The following is a 17,123-nucleotide window of genomic DNA, read 5'->3' on the forward strand; positions in this document are numbered from 1 at the left end:
GCATAGGTAATATCCAGTAAATTATTCAACAATAATTATTCATTTCTCAATTGTAATTTAATGTAGTCCCTCTAATTTTACTTATAGTAGGTAAAATACTGGTATAATTAGCTGTCATAAAAATATGCATATCTTATATTCCAAATATATAACACTGCGGTAAGAATACCTAGATTGAGAATTGAAGAAAACTATATTATTTGCGATAAAGCCAGATTAATTATTACCTATTATTAAAAACGCTTGACTACTAAATAAAGTAACAATTGCTTTAATCGAATTACGAACTTAAACCGAAGATTTTTATTTAAAAATAAAAATAAATAAATAAAATAAACAAAATCATTGATGAATGTTGGTGCAAGCATTTTTGAAAAAAGTTTTTGAATTTTTTAACCTCATATTTTTTTTTATAAAGTTTTTTTTTTTTAACCTGTGATTAATAGTTTGTTGATTAGATATTACAGTCAATCTAAGAAATAGTGTTCTATTTGAACAAATATTTTGTAGACGAAAATGGCCAGCATAAGGGTCTGTGACCTCTAATAAATTCAAAAAAATAAATGAAATTTAATGCAGTAAAATTACTTAAATATTAATGAAGTATTAATGAAATGTTGGGTACTTGCTGATTTGTGTACCTCTTGGCGTTTAATCAACCCTTATACTTAACATTTTAAACTGTAAGTTTTTGTTAAGGAGATCCTTAATAAATAGAAATGTCATGACGACACCCAGGATCAATGATCAACTTAATTTACTTGTTCTTTTCTCTAGCCATGAACCCCTATTTTATTTCCTCTAGATCGTTTTTATTTAATCGTGAATATTTGCAATTTGATTTGTTTTATTATTATTTTAAAAAAGAAATAATTTTGTTTTTGGAGAATCTAAAATTTTAGTATTTATTTTTATTTTGAATGGATAGCTAATGTATTTTTATTTCCGCTGCTTTTGGTTACGAATGAAATTATTGTTTATATAATTAAGGTTATGTCCTACTCCTGTGTCGTGACTAACACAAGCAGTTAGTTTTAGTTTAATTTAATTTTATTTATTATTTGTATAACTGTATTTTCAACACTTACTTACAATATTCTTGTTTACACGCATAAAGGCAGAAACAAAAAAACATAATTTTATTTCATATTTGACAGCAATTTTGAATCAATTTCTAATAAATTTTCAACTTCATTTCGTTTTCATTAAATTTCGGTGGCGAATGTATTGAACTGACCAAGTAGAAAATTAAATAACATTCAACAATAGTGACTCAATTAGTTTGGTCTTAGTATTTTTTTAGTGATGCATCAAAGTTATCAAATGCGATTCTACAGTTTGTTTGCTGATATACACGAATTCCACTAGTAATCGTTCACAACATGGACACATTTTTTTGAAAGGCATGCATAATGCTCTCCAAATATCATTAGAATATTTATTTTCAATGAAATGTTGTAAATAAGCATAGTCAAAGGAGCTGACTTTTATTATTTATCAAAATTTATATATTATACAACAGAATCGGTCCGGCTCCATCAGTTTTCAAATCCCCCCCCCCCAAAGGAGAACAGGGCGCAACTCCACCTGTGTTTCTTAAGATTAAGTAGATGAAAGTGTGTTCTGCAGGCACGAGATTAGGGACCTTGAACGTCTTAAATTGCCCACAGCAATAGACGCTATCATCAAACTATGAGCATGTACCTCAATTAGGCGTATCAAACTGGTTTAGGTGCAGTCAACAAAATATTAAAAGAACGGGCTTGAGAACCACCACACATCACACCACTTTCTCTTATTTTATTTTTCTAACTTTTCATTCACACAATTTCTCCACTCTTGGATTTTTTTTTTATCTAGTTGCTACAACACCATTTGAGTTCAATGAAATGAATCTGCATGGATGAGATAATTGGCCTCTATTTCTGAACTCATTAATACAACTTTAATTGGTAAAATGTTTGAAATATAAGTGATGGATCTACATGAAATTAGGGTGCATGAAAATTTAAAAAGAATTGTAGCCGTTTTAAAGGAAAAATGACCTCTAGGAGCCCCCACACTACTGTCACTTACTAAATAAATCCTCATGATTCAAACCTTACATTTCCTCCAAACTCCGAATTTCTGAAGCTTATTTAAAACCAAATAAATATAATACATTTGTATAAAACGAACTATTTTTCCTAGAATAATGATTACAATTTAAGGTTCTATGATTACGTAATGTAAATAATAAGTTTAGAGAATTTCTAAACTTTATATACATATATATTAGTGTATACTAATGAGGAAACAATTTTATTTTAATTTAATTATAATTGAGATTTACGAAATAATATAATAAATTTAATGCAAACTTTAGTTTTATGAAATTAAGCGAAGTCAAATCTAATCCAATCCAAACACATACTGCTATTTTTTGTAGCCGATTACTTCATTTCACGGTCAAGTGAGCATTGAACTACTCCGTGCAGACGAAGGCGCCGCAGCGTGCAAAACCGGATCTGTACGCCGGGCCTTTGGTGCAGTGAACATACATATTATATTAAAGCTTACTATCTTTGCAGTAAAATTCAAAGTTTAGAGAAAAGTTAAATACATAAACTGCAGTAAATAAATAAATAAACTCATGTGGTGGACACCGTAGATTTTTCTTTGCTTCTAAGTTCAGGAACGTTAACATCTGAGGTAATGTACCATGAATTACTCTCTATACGCCGCTTCCAAGTTCACTCGTTACAGACAACATTGACCACCACCAGACAGTTACAAGAAAAGCTCCGAGGAAGGGACTAAACCCGATAATCTCCGAGGTCATGAAGTACGGGTAGCTCGATGAAAATTTCGAACGTAAGGAGAATACTTCCGGTGGCATGTGAAAAATTAGCAGTGACGTACTAACTTAATTCTTTACTAGATAAGTTGCAAACTGAATTTGCAAAAAGTTAAAGCATAAAAATGAATAAAAAAAAATTAAAAAGAAAGGGGTTGTAGGGAGAAATGTTAACACACTGTATTGGCTTGTATTTTATTTTTAATGGTTGAGAAGTAATGGCCAAGCCAAATCCAAATTAAGTTTTAAAGAAAGAAAGTTTGTGTTGAAGCTACTAGCAGTACGAAACGCTGAAGAAGTATTAAAGGTGATTTGGGAGAAAATTGCACGCTGCCTCCCGAAGTAGAATCTATCAACATAAAACCGTCAAATTTATACACACTGTGAACTTACCAAAAGTGACGGTGTGGTGCGGCTAATCCGTAAAGATTAATATGCCCATTTACTTTAGAGTTATGCTGACCCCATTCTGACAGCATATACGCCAGAAAATTTTGAAAAGAAACCTAATATGAACCCTTACACTACTTCCAATCTAACAATTTTACACTAATATTGAATTTAACTTAGGGACATAATTTTTCAGAAAATCAAGAAGAAAAAAATTAAACCAATTTACATAATTTCAGAAAATGAGAATTATACTGTAATCTTACAAAATGCCAACTATATACGAATGAAAATGTAAATTAATAATTAAACTTTTCCATTAAGTACTTAGATAATTTAAGATACCCAATAATTGCAAGCAATTAGCGAGCTATTCTGCAATATTAACATTTCACTTTCTGCCGTCAAGGCATTTCTAATAAACCCAAATTTTAAACTGATCGAAAAAGTGAAATAGATTTTCACTCAGGCCCGTGAAACACACTGCATACATAAACATTCTAAGATTAATAAATGTTGATAAAAAAATTGTTTTGAAAGGGCACATTAGAAAGATTTAGCTTTCTGAAATCCCTTAACAACTAATTTATCCAGAAAACTTTTAAAATAAAAATGATAGGAATTTAATAGGGAATTATTATATTAAGTTTAAAGAAAAGAATTACTTCAAAAAAATGAAAAATCGCTCCTCTAAAGACACTGTCAAAACCTTACATCTGTAGCGGAATAGAGCCACAACGGGTACCAAGTTTAAGCTATTTGCGATTTTTTGTTCTTGAAATATTCACTTAAATAACTTAACACAATACACTCTATTCGCTAAAAACAATTTTTTTTTGTTTTCAGGGGACTAAAACATGTACTTTTGATGATAAATCAATTTGGAAGATTACATGACTGCTACACTTTCTCTTACTAGGGGTATGAAAAAATAAATAAATAAAAATACTTTTCGTATTAGGAGGATTAAAATGAGTATTCACTGTGTAAACTAAAACTCTATCTTTATAAATGCAACAAAACATTCACGTCCGTAAGATTCGTTTACTTTCTCATTCTAAGTAAAAACTAATCAAAAATATAATATTAGGAGCAAACATATCAAACCTTCGACCCTGATTTTTCACCAAAATAGTCGATTTCCCATGAGCCCCCTAAAAACGCGTTTTTTAAAATGAAAATGTATGTATTAGAAAAAAACAGAAATAATATGAAACTCAAAACTTTATACTTCGTTTCGGTGCCTCTAAAGGCCTTACCAACAACCTAGAAAATCCATCAACTGGGGTACCAGTTTACAGAATGGGATTTTCTCAAAAACGGTTCTAACAATCCGCACACTCCCAGCATATGTGTAATTACACAATTTTTATCAAGTTTACGGTTTCCACTTTTTTAAGGATTTCCTCGAAAATGGCTCCTACGATTTTCTCTAAGTATTTGGTTTACACATGCTTAGATTTAAACTTTTAGAAAATCATCCATTTTTTATTTTTTAAAATTTAGAATTTCACTAAGAATAAAGTGCGCTTTGATATTCGTAGTTATGAAAGAGGTGTAAATATTCACACCAGATTTTTTTTTTATAGAATTTTCTCGCTAAGACCCAATGGGGTTTCTTTGAACTTTGTGCACTAACTACTGCTACTTTGGTTTAAACCTTTTTTCCAAATAACTATTTTATTCGCGATTCCATGGAATAAGCCGCAGAGTAGTGGTGAACCTGTCACACTGAAAACAACTGAGTCAATATTTGACGGCCAATTTTTTTACTATTTAGTAAACATTTAATTAAGAATAATATGGAGTGCGAGAAAGCAGTCAATACACTATACTTATCAAGAATATTCAGAAAAAAAAGAGAAATGTACAAGCACAGTAAAATGCCGGCATATAATACCGCAATTTGAACATGATCTAATACTTACCCAGATTTGGAGGCATTTGTCGACTCGATTGAGTGTATTCTTAACTTATGTGCCACATCTTCAAGCTCTGACACTGTTAGTTTACCCATTTTTCTTGATTTTTGGGGAACTTAAAAATTAGAATATTTATCAGTACTGCCACGACTAAAATTGTTGCTTAGCGACGTACAACATGTACTGCACACCCACAAGGCAAGCCGGTTGATTATAAGCACTTACATGGACTGCCAATGGCAATGAATTCCAGTGAGGTTAACACAAAACACTAAAAAAAAAATACTTTGATAATAAATTCCGTAGTTTTCACAAGTATTATTATTTTTGAAAAAATGCTTAGTTTATTTATTTGTTCTTAGTTTATGTATCATTTAGTTTTGTATTTAAGTATAACAATAAAACATTTTCTACTGAGGGGGCAAATAAAGTAATTATCTTCTCTGACACCTTAAGATATATTGCGAACAAGTTAAAATCTTAATTAAGTTTTAAGGAAATTCACATTTAAGGTGCTCTAAACACAAAAAAACAAATTACTAATTTTTTTTTTAACTTTTCCTAGAAAAAATGATTTTTTTTTGAGTTCTTGAAGTACTGCAGTTTTAAGTAACCCTTTAATATACCACTTCAGTATAATAAACGGTTTCACCATTTACTCATCTGACCGACTAGAAGGTGTTCAGGAGAAGACCTGGCGACAGTAAAAGTTACTGACAATATGTTCTGTTTAATTACAGAAACTTTAAGATTCGTAGTTACTTCTAAATTATCATTTCACAACAATATAACAGAGAGAAAGTTACAAAGTCATCCCTGGCTTTAAATGAAGCCTGTAAAGTTTTCCTAGACAATAACTTAAGTGCTAAAATCAGGATACTGTAAATCGTTCGGATGTTTGTTTTATTACGCGGCCCTAGTTTGGGGTGGATTTGAATTTGAAGGAGTTAAAAGGCTTATTCGTTTCTTTATATATTATCCATATTTATAAAAAAAAACTGACTGGATATACATTTTTTGCTACTAACTTACTCCTTTGAGTAAAGAGGCAGCTGAATTGTTGCTAGTGTGTAACATGCTGAGCCTGTTTCGTTCGTGTGACTCTACTGTACCAGTCAGGTTTGGAGGACTGGAACCAGCTCTGGCTCGGATCCAAAAGGTTTGGGAACCAAGTTAGCTGTGATGGTGCGCCTTCTGAGCACGCGATTATGCTCTACTACAAGACTGCGTCAGTAGGTCTATTCCTTTTTAAAAACAGATTTTAGATAATCGATGAGCCACGCTGCTCATGTTCTCTAGGATCGATACGAGATCTTAGTGCGCTACCCACGCTTGACAGAATCAGAGCTTCATTACTGCAGAAAACGGTTCCTCAAGGTAACACTTATAGCCTTTTCGCCCCAACAACTATCAATAGTTTTTAAAATTTGTGAGCTCTATTGGTTGTGACTGTTTTGTGTAATATTTTAACTATAATAGAAAATCGGACATTAGTTCAAAATTTAGATTCCTTTTTTTCAGTCAGCATACTCGTATGCGAATTAATGAACCTGTTGTGGCAGTCACTAGTTGCAGCTCTCCAGTATTAATAAGGCTTTACATTAAGGGCTTCTGGTTAAGGCTTGAAGACTTCAATTTACCTTGTATAAAATGCCGAACTGTAAGCTAGACAAACCGTTTAACTTGTAGTCTGTTTCGTTTTGTTCCTAACAAACTCTTTTTGCTCAAGCTATCCCAGAGGTTCCCAATCTTTTTCGGTTTGCGGTTCCCTAAATAATCGGATTTTTTCCGCGGCGCCCTTAATACATAAGATTTTTTTTTAAACTGGTGACTTTCTTGAAAAATTAGAAAACTTCCCTTTTCAAAAGAGATTACCCACTTAACAGCGAAAAATTAAAAACAGATACTCACTATTTTCCTTGGGATAATATAAAAGATCTAATTTCAACTGTTTTGGTAATATCCATATCGAGACGGGACAACCACCATGTGGTTAGGTTAGTTGAAAAATAAATTAAACACGAATTTTAAATTCACAAAAAATTATTGAATGTCCATTGATGATTAACATTATTAAAATTATTAATGGGATGGATGGTCTTGATGTTCACTACACAACTTCTCAAATCTCAAACAATAAAAAATTCGAAAGTTGCTAAATTCTTGGAATTTTGTCAACATACACGATTGTTGGCGCAAAAATTCGAAAATTGGAAATTCCAAGAAAATTGCCGAATTGTTTAATTGAATATTTCGCGGCGCTCCTGGGAGCCGCGGCGCACACTGGGAATACTGAGCTATCCGATGAAAGCTAAGCGTTTTTTTTAGTAATGAACTTTTTCGTCTGCAACTGGCTTCTACTGATTATGCTTGCGACTTTTTGAGTACCTACGCTTTGATGACTGCTCTAGCATGTCATTTTGACTTACAAGAAATTGGTTTAAATGTGTGGGGGACCAAGAACAACTAGCCCTGGCACTCTATCTCATCATAACTACGTCTAGAATGCCATAGCACCCAGACAACAACGACCTTGTTCAGTAACCAATTCTCATCGAGATGTCTAGGCAGTCCCTCAATATCCTCGAATCGAAAGCCAATAGCCACCTGATTTTTGTCAGGTGATTTCAGCAGCGCTAATGAACAGGCTCGCAGTCTCACGCTGGTCTACATGCTGAACATGCAAAATAAAATAGAAATAACAGTTGCACCAACCCAATTTGACAATGCTGCTATGTATTTGGGGCAGGTCTATCTATGATGCATAACTTCTTCATTGTTCTAATAAAATGCCGCATGAACTTTCCTTAAATGGCCTTCTTGGATTTGATCAGGTACAGAAATTAAATTTAAGAAATTATTAGATTTGATTACCAAAAATAACATTTTTAATATTCAAAGATTACAAACTTATTAATTATGAGAAATAATAATAATAAAAAAACAAACAAAAGCTCTCCTTATTTAAAGAGATTTTGGACACACTATTAATAATTTTACTTTACAAATTTTGTCAACATTTTAATAGTTCTATTTACAAATTGTAGTCACTTTTAAATGCTAATTTTACTATATATTAGACAATAGACTAAGAGAGTAATTTGACTAGGAAATTTTACTGATTTTCAATTGTAATTTTGGGAGTGACATGCCGAATTTTATGGGGTGTTAAGGGGATTTAATTTAGGCGCTTAATAAGTACTAAGTCCAATAATCTCATCACTGGGAAATTAAAGCCTATCATGTCTGGGTTTGGAGAAATTTGTAGAATCAGTGAGGGAAAACTGAAGAAACCTTAGAAAGTGTAGGAGCAGACTATTATTATACACCTGTTCTGTGAGCCATCAGCAACAAAGTAAGCCTAGAAGACCTGAGACCCGTTAGATCACCACACATCCTAACTAGAAAACCTTTACCAAAGTCTAGCTTCCTCACACATCACATTAGTGAAGGCCTCACAGTTTTAGAGTAGAGCAGACTGAAATACATCGAAAAAAAGGGCAGCCACATTATATAGGTAATGAGGCGGCAGGTCATCTAGCCAGAAAAGAATTTGAAAAAGCGCTCTCGGAACATGCAACTGTTTGTGGCATCACGAATTTCTCCATGTAGCTGCACTTGTGGATAAGACACTGGAGTAGTGGAGTGGCCTCAGCCCATAGACAAAAGTTCATCGTTAGGTACTTACTCGCCTAGGTATATTATTCAACAAGGCTGGGTAGTCCTTCGATGATTTTAAGCCTCTTATCGGGCCACTGCAAAGTGAAAAAAAAAAAAATATGAGTCGCATGAACCGATAGTATATGTATGAGTTTTGAAAGGAAGAAGAGGGTATTCAGTGAAGAAAAACTCAAGTCTCCCCAGGAGCCTCTCACTAGGCTCTTAAATTGAAGTCAGGAATGAACTAGAGGAAGTACTTTAACTAATGAGTGCCATAATATATCTCTTGCTTTAGATGGCCTGGGCAGATTGTCAACTCCACCACTCTAATCTAATGAATACAGCTGAAATTTATTTAGCTGAAGTTGGAGTTTAAAAAATGGACAATATTCCAAGAATGAGATTGAGGTTATCAGTCTCTAGTATCACTGACATGAGTTTCAAATGTAAATGTAGTACGTTAGTGTACTTATTTGGAAATCTTTATGAGGAAATGTTTTTCTTGCAGGGTCAACATTGCTCTTGTTGGTATTTTTATGTCTTCGGCTCAATAGACTCAAAAGGTCTCACCACACTCCAAAGCATCTTCAAAAATATTACTTATTACTTAAAAATAGTAGACCGAAAGTATTATTTTTTTGAAAACTTCTTGTTAAAGGTAGTAGATATCTGTATCCGGGTGAGCTATCGAGGCTGTTTATTCTAAGGAAATGTTGAAGACAAGCTCCAGGTCTAAGTTATGGATTTTAAATTCCAGGCCTGTTTCTTGTGTTGTTACAATGTTTGACCACGGTAAGAGTCACCCAAAAGTATGTACAGAAAGTCCATTCTTGGTACTCCAGTTGTTTACATTCTCTGGGTTCATAATAGGTATGGGAAGTTCTCTTCAATACTGGAGTCATCTGTAGATGGTGGCGTGTCCAACTGTGGTAGACCCAGGTCTAAATACTCCTGAAAACAATAAAAAAAAACATGATTTTTGCCCGTGTGTAGGTCTATCATTTTGTAAGTGAAAATAAACGTTTACCTTGTTAGCAGTGATAGTGAGTATTCTGTCCAAACCTTCGACTAGCTCGCTAAACAGAGGTCTTTCGTTCGGCTGATAGCACCAACAATCTCGCATCAGCATGTATCTACGATACAGAGACAGTTTTGAGAAGACGCTTGACAAAGTTCTTACATCTTAGAATAGCTGTACAATATTTAATACTACGTGGGCTTAGGTAAACTTAGATTCCATACGTGCACCTAGGCTCTACCCAACGACTAAAGTTCACTATAGTTTTGAGCAGACTTACATCTCCAGCGAGCAACACGGTGGCTTCTCCATCCTGTGTCCGCTTCTCAGTAGTTGGAACAACTTCTCCATACTGGGCACCGAGGGGTATGGAGTACCACCCAGAGTCATGATCTCCCACAGCAGAACTCCGTAGGACCACCTGCAGTCACATACAGTAATATTAAACAAAACAACCAGAATAATCTGCTTTCGATACGATCTGCCACACTCTTGTTTGAGATAAATTCGATTGCTGGAGTTGGAACCTAATGTGTCCGTTAAGGCCAATAATAATTTACATCTGAAATCTATCTTATCTTATATATTAAAGTTAAGAGGTTCATATAAATTAGAAAAAATAAAAGTGTAGATTCTTATGAGGTTGTGCATAAAAACGATCCTTCACTATCCTTTGCTTCTAGAAGTAGCAACCCTCAATTTACATAAAATTATTAACGAAATTAAAAGAGATTGGTAGTTTATGAGAAGGCCAACATGTAAATTCCTTACTCTTATGTATAAGCATTGTTTTAAAAGGGAATTTCAATAACTGTGAGTTAAAAGTTTCATTGCCTAAAATTTTGAAAGCATAAATAAAGTTTGTTTAAATAACTTTGTCTAAAAATTTTCGATTTTGTTGCACATCTAAGTTTACTGTTCTCATTTTAATAAGTGACAGTGACGATTTTTTATTTTATAGATAATATTTTAAATTTAATTTCTAATGTATAAAATATATGTATATATTTCACAAAATTAATTAATTTTCTTTCCTTTTCTAGCGTATTTGTTGTTTTTTCATTGTTAGCATACTACAGTCCTCTGCTTTATTTATTTTTACATTTTTTGTTAACTTGGTTTATGTCAGGTGGAATGATTGCAGCGCAGACTGGAGAGCAGCGATAGAAGGGGAAGGTTGTGTAAAGTACAGAGATATATGTATGATGGTGTAATAAATAAGGTTCTTTGTTATTATCATGAAGTTTTCATTTTCACGTACCCTTAAGTACAACCTACAGCTTATTCTTTTGTTTTTCAATTAATGTTTTAGGTGTTTTTATTTTGCTGATAACGGCATCCTCATACAGTGTGATGGCTATTTGGTTATTTTGTGTAACAAAAAAAGAACACAGGAAATAAAAGATCCCCTTTCCGCACGTTATCATTTACCAGAAATGTCAACCAGTTTCCTCACACAATCCTTTAAATCTTGAGCTTGCAGCCCCAATAAAATTAATGAACTATCATTATTTTTAGAGTTTTTCAATTTTAGCATAGTTTACATCGGTTTCAAGTAATATCTACTAACAATATAATATTAAGACGTAATCTTTTGTAGTCTACACTGTTCCAAATCAGCACTAAGATCTACCACCTCTTCAATTTAAAATTCTAAAATACTTACACATCAGACTGTGTAGTGTAGACCCGATGGAAAAGTGCTTCAGGCGCCATCCACTTGACTGGCAATCGTCCGTCTGTTGTCTTCCTGTAGTAATCGTGGCTATGGATATCGCGTGCCAGACCAAAGTCGGCGATTTTTAACACGTAATTATCGCTGACAAGTACATTACGCGCGGCCAGATCTCTGTGAATGCACTGTGGATAAAAAATTGTAACTATACACTAATAGTACGGTTTAGACTTTAATTGAGCATCCAATTGTCTGACTGAACTGTAGTTAAAGGAGTTGATTATTTAAAACTTACTCTCCTAGACGACAGATAGTCCATGCCTCGAGCCACTTGGTATGCAAACGATACTAGATCTTTCTCAGTGAGGGTTGTGCGATCGCCGAGAGTTTCACCAATTGCCGGTTCATATCCAGATGAAGGTCGATGAGCTCTTAGAAAGTCTCGGAGATTACCATATGGTGCATACTCTACCACAACATATAAAGGACCATCTTGAGTACAGGTGGCCAAGATATTGATAATGTTCCTATGTTTTCCTATCATTTTCATCATTTCCATCTCAGAGACTAAGTCCATCATTTCCGCATCAGTGTGTCCTTCTGAAAGCAGGAAAATTTAAGGTGTGGAATATTTATCTAGAAGATAATGAAATAGACTGCAAAATATCAGCTTTAGTAAGAGATCGTAGGAGGACTAGAAGCAATGGTCTAGTATTCACACTAGGTGAAGACTCAAAGAGGACAGCTTGTGAATCTCTATAACGTGACAGGTCAGATGTGCCGACTGCCCAAAACACTGATTTTTTTTACACAAAGATATCTGGATTAGAAACTTAGCCACTTACTAGCTTTTTTTTTATAAATCTTTCAGTGCTCATTTTAGAGTCACTCGTTCGATTATGCCAATCAGCAGCGCGCCATAAGTCATTGAAATTTAGGCGTAAAAAATAACCTTTAAGCATCTTCACAGCTACCACGGTAGTTATTCCCTGCTGAAGAATACCAGTGGCCTCGGCACGGACCACCTTGCCAAAGGCTCCTTCCCCGAGAGTTTCACCTAAAATAAGCTCACTCCTAGAGAACTCCCAGTCTGAGTCCAAAGGCAACTCGTACTCCGAGGTTAGAGTGTCCAACTTGCTCGTACGAGTCTTTTGTTTCTCAATTTTCACGATGGGCAATAGCTGGAAATGCCAAGCATACATTATAATGTGTATAAAACACGATTTTACTTAATTTTTCAAGATACTACTAGTAAAAGAGTGGGCCACTCACGATACTAACAAGCGGATCTTGCTCGTTGACAAGGCACTGTTTCTCGATTATCACTTTTTTAGTCCATTGCGTAAGTGCGGCCGCTCGTTCAGCCTCAATCGCCAGCAATTTCTTCAACTTCTCCCTGAAAATAATAATCACACTGAAACCTATTCCAAAGCTGGTTCCGTTCTAGAGTTCGGGAAAAAATGCAACAAGCTTCCACGCAAAATAAACTTGTATTCATTAAATGACTATATTCGTCTTTACATGGTCGCAATATGTTCGGAATGTGATATAAAATGCAAAGAAACATCAAGGAAACTCCAACCAAAATTTTAAAAATAATAAATTATTCTGCAGTAATAATTTACTGTATTGTAATTAGTAATACAATTTTAAGAAATATTTAAGATGCACGCCACTAGTGTGTTAGTTCAAATTTATCTAATAAAATGGTGCCACCTGCACTATAATAGGAGAAATAGCTATTTCCTCCACTATAACAGTAATTAGCTGGTAAGTGGATTGCGCAATCGTCTAGATTTAAATTCGAAGGTTATAGTATTCTCGACCCCTGCTGAATGTCAGCGTACAAATGGACTTTCTAGAGGAAAGGAAATACACTACAAGTAGTTACATACCCCGTAATAGAGGATAAATTCATTTGGACGAGCAAAATGGCTTCAGTTTCCTATTAACTTGTACATTTTGGTTCCTTAGCTTGAAGGATCCACTGAGTATTTAGATGTTATTTAGCAGCTAGCTTATCCACTGCTGACAACAATTATAAGTCAAAATAAATTGTTTCATATTCCTATTGGTCCGGTCTTTGGGATTTGCCTACAAGTGATATAGAGGAATCGTTATCTTCCAAACCCTAACTCTTTAGCTATCACCCATGAGCTTACTTGCGAAATTCTTTGCATTATGAGAAATTAATTTCTGAGGTTCCGATATCGATAAAGAATCCGAGTCTTAGCCTTTGAAATAATAACTGAGGATGTCAAATTTTCCCATAACTTCTTAACCTGACTTCACTGAGCCTATACCTGGTGTGAGTTATACAAGACTGACGCTAAGGTACTGTGCAGGATTTAGTGTTCTAACAAGTAAACCTGGGCTTGTATCCTGCTCTACAAGGAGACTAGTGCTTCTAGTCCTGGTATGATCTCTTTTTACAGCAGATACTGGATAATATACATTCCTGGGCAATAATATAATGTCCATGCACTAGCGAAAGTTTTTTGAATTTGTAGGTGACCTGTCTAAGTGAGGTGATTGTAGTACATTAATCCGTGCCAAAGATGGCTTCCATTCCACTCTATGATTCTTGTTTTTACATCTTAAGTATTTTTACGATGATAAAGTAAATGCCCACCAACTACTGACCATCCTGGCTCATTTGCAGAAGACAAATAAGAATGCACAATAATGCATCGGGTACAAATTTGCGTACGTGTACTCAACTTTAAAGGTAAAGGGCTACAAGAGCAGTAACCTCCTCGCCAATACGATGGTATTTAATCTATAAAATTGTAGCATTCAACAATTTTGATGCCTAATTATGAATGAATAATTTTTTAGTTTCTTAAATGAATACGTACTGCTTTCGATCAAAGAAGTTGATAAAATATAAAGAGATTATAAAGATAAGCAGTACCTGCTTACCCTTCAAGAAATATTCACCATATAGTACTAGAATTACCTCTTTAGCTTTCTGAAGACACTCATCATAAAGACCCCCACCAAAAGAATGATAAAAATGAAGACACCAGCCACGATCATGTGGAAGTAGTTCATATTTATAGGCTCGTTCTCTTCCAGCTCTGCAAAAAATACAAATAAAAAAATTAAAATGGAGCGTGAGTTTAAGTCTTACAGTAAAAAACATTTTCTAAACCGTATATTACACTAAAAAATTAAAGGTGTGTTCAAAAATTTTTTATAAAATATTTTAATAAAAATAAATGTTCACTTTGTCTTACAGATTTCGAATTTAAGTTTAAATCTGAAATGAAGGATTACGTATAAATTACTGCCGTTCTGCTATAGCATGTTTTATTAATCGTTTTAGGGAGCAGTAAAATATGAAAATGTAGCTTGGAATAATGTCTACCAAAATCATCTAAGCTGTGGCTAAAAGTTTCTCTGCGGGAAGAGCTTGATTTTTTGTTTTATTTAAGGCGTGTCAACATCTGAGGTTATTGGCACCAGGAGTTTTTGTAAGTTTTTCTCAAAGTGATTTTTGTACCTTTGGGATAGACTTTCCTTTTTTTTTATTCTGCAAAGTAACAAATCTGCTTTACAGACTATCTTACATTTGGAATAAGCAATACTTTCATTATATCCAGATATAGTGTTAAGTTGGAACCATACTACTACTGGAAAGATCTTTTAAAAGAATGCTTAGAGTTGCGGTCTACCAAGAATCAATAAAAACAATTTGCTTGGGAAAACGTTTAGAATAAAATAGGAAGGTATTTGTACGTGTATAGTAAAATTAAACTGCGATTTGAGTACATCCTTTCAAGAGAAGTAAGAAAAATTAAACTGCGATTAAGCTACTTCTTACTAAAAAAGAGAAATTAAATATCAAATACGCACGTTCACAATACTTCCCTTTACAGCTGTAAGAAAAAAATGGTACTTTAATGTAACACATTAATGCACGAACCATTTCTGCCAGCCAAATTTAATCAAAATTGGGCGAAGATTATAGATAATGTTTTAAAACATGCCTTACTTAAGAGGGGCAAATCTCTAACTAATTCTGTAGACATCAATATTTACAAAAGCTTAGAATTTCGCGTAGAATGAAAATTCATTTATGTAAATCGGTTAACGCATCAATAATTTGAACAACTGCGGTACATCCCAAAACTAGGTGTAAGAGAAGGATGGCACATTAATGACAACTAGAAAAACCATAACTCCCAAACAAACTTTGTAGAACTAGGGCTAAAATTTACAATGTAAATAAAATAAATAGTTTTAGAGGGGGCCTTGCTTACATAAAGAAAACGTCTCTCATAAACTGTATTCAACGTCGAGACCGACAACTGCCATATCTTTTAAATACAATTTAACCCTCTATATCTTATTACCTATTATAACAAAAAAATTACAATTTAGAACAACTCGAAGAAAGATATAGCGGTGAGAAATTTGAACGATATACGAAACAAAAATATTTAACCTACTATATCTCAATAATTAGTATTACTAAAATATTGCTATTTATATCAGTTATAGTGTAGAAGTATCTCTACAATTCGGTAAAGAAATCATTAAAATCGGTACGATAGAAAGAGATATAGAGGTATGAAATTTGAACTATTTGCAAAACCTCCAAAATTTAACTTTCTATATCTCAATAACTATTATGACTAAAACATTGAAACTTATACCAGTTATCTAGTTTACTTTTCTCTACAAAGAAGTAAAGAAATCATTAAATTCGTGACGATAGAACGAGAGATATAGCGGGTTGAAATTTGAACGATTTGAGAAACCTAAATATTTAACCTTCCATATCTCCATTACTATCATCACTAAAATATTGCGATTTATACTAGTTGTAGAGCAAACATTTCCCTTCAATTTGGTAAAGAAATCATGAAATTCGTGACGATAGAAAGAGAGATATAGCGCTTTGTAATTTCAATGATTTGCAAAACCCATAAATTTAACCTTAAATATCTCAATAACTATCATGACATGAAACATTGAAATTTATACTAGTTATATAGCATATTTTTCTCTACAATTCAGCAAAGAATTCATTAAAATCGGAACAATAGGAAGAGAGATATAGAGGTTTGAAATTTGCATGAATTGCTAAACCTAATAAATTTAACCTTCTATAGGTGTAGAAGGTTAAATAGATAATAACTTTTGATCTCAATAGATCAATAACTATTATCACTAAAACATTGCTATTCATACCAGTTATAGTGTAGATTTATCTCTACAATTCTGTAAAGAAATCATTAATCTCGAAACGATAGAAATACACATATTGTGGTTTGAAATTTGAATGAATTGCAATACCTCCAAAATTTAACCTTCTAACTCTAATTACCTATCATGACTAGAACATTGCTACTTGTGCCGTTTATAGAGCACACGTTTCTTTATATTTGGGTAAAGAATTCATTGAAATCTGAACAATACGAATAAGAAATATAATCGTTTGAAATTTGTACGAATTTTAAAACCTCCAACATTGAACTTTTTATATCTTTTAAACTATAATCATTGAAACATTATAGTTTATACCAGTTATTGGGTACACATTTCTCTATAATAGGGAAAAGAATTCAATAAATTCTGAAGAATACAAAGATAGTTATACAGGTTTGAAATTTG

At 33.4% G+C, this 17,123-nt stretch overlaps 2 protein-coding genes and 1 long non-coding RNA gene across 8 annotated transcripts in view; 1 reads left to right on the forward strand and 2 right to left on the reverse strand.

Annotated features, from left to right (window-relative positions):
- Positions 1 to 6,362, reverse strand: part of LOC141459124 (transketolase-like protein 2) — a 24,854-nt gene extending 18,492 nt beyond the window's left edge. Inside the window, exons 1-2 of one of the 2 annotated variants that reach the window (XM_074137757.1) lie at positions 6,181 to 6,362; positions 5,155 to 5,419 (exon numbers count right to left, since the gene is read on the reverse strand). In XM_074137757.1, coding sequence (XP_073993858.1) covers positions 5,155 to 5,243 — 89 coding nt within the window. In that variant the 5' untranslated portion in view covers positions 5,244 to 5,419; positions 6,181 to 6,362. Of the gene's footprint in view, positions 1 to 5,154; positions 5,420 to 6,180 lie in introns of those variants that run through there. The other variant, XM_074137758.1, reaches the window with a different exon arrangement.
- LOC141459127 (uncharacterized) lies at positions 2,565 to 11,059 on the forward strand. Its single transcript, XR_012461387.1, has 3 exons — positions 2,565 to 2,691; positions 4,073 to 4,147; positions 10,956 to 11,059. It is a non-coding gene; the product is annotated as an uncharacterized lncRNA (long non-coding RNA).
- The window catches only part of LOC141459123 (fibroblast growth factor receptor homolog 1-like), a 64,204-nt gene continuing 55,395 nt past the window's right edge, over positions 8,315 to 17,123 (reverse strand). For 3 of the 5 annotated variants that reach the window (XM_074137755.1, XM_074137751.1, XM_074137752.1), the window contains exons 13-20: positions 14,461 to 14,581; positions 12,774 to 12,897; positions 12,454 to 12,682; positions 11,797 to 12,101; positions 11,493 to 11,686; positions 10,107 to 10,247; positions 9,836 to 9,941; positions 8,315 to 9,759 (exon numbers count right to left, since the gene is read on the reverse strand). In XM_074137755.1, the coding sequence (XP_073993856.1) occupies positions 9,670 to 9,759; positions 9,836 to 9,941; positions 10,107 to 10,247; positions 11,493 to 11,686; positions 11,797 to 12,101; positions 12,454 to 12,682; positions 12,774 to 12,897; positions 14,461 to 14,581 (1,310 nt within the window). In that variant the 3' untranslated portion in view covers positions 8,315 to 9,669. The remainder of the gene's footprint in view (positions 9,760 to 9,835; positions 9,942 to 10,106; positions 10,248 to 11,492; positions 11,687 to 11,796; positions 12,102 to 12,453; positions 12,683 to 12,773; positions 12,898 to 14,460; positions 14,582 to 17,123) is intronic. The other 2 variants (XM_074137756.1, XM_074137753.1) reach the window with 1 other exon arrangement.

Source organism: Rhodnius prolixus, unplaced genomic scaffold (assembly GCF_049639745.1).
Source record: "Rhodnius prolixus isolate KJV_2025 unplaced genomic scaffold, Rpr scaffold_11, whole genome shotgun sequence".
Classification (NCBI taxonomy): Eukaryota; Metazoa; Arthropoda; class Insecta; order Hemiptera; family Reduviidae; genus Rhodnius; species Rhodnius prolixus.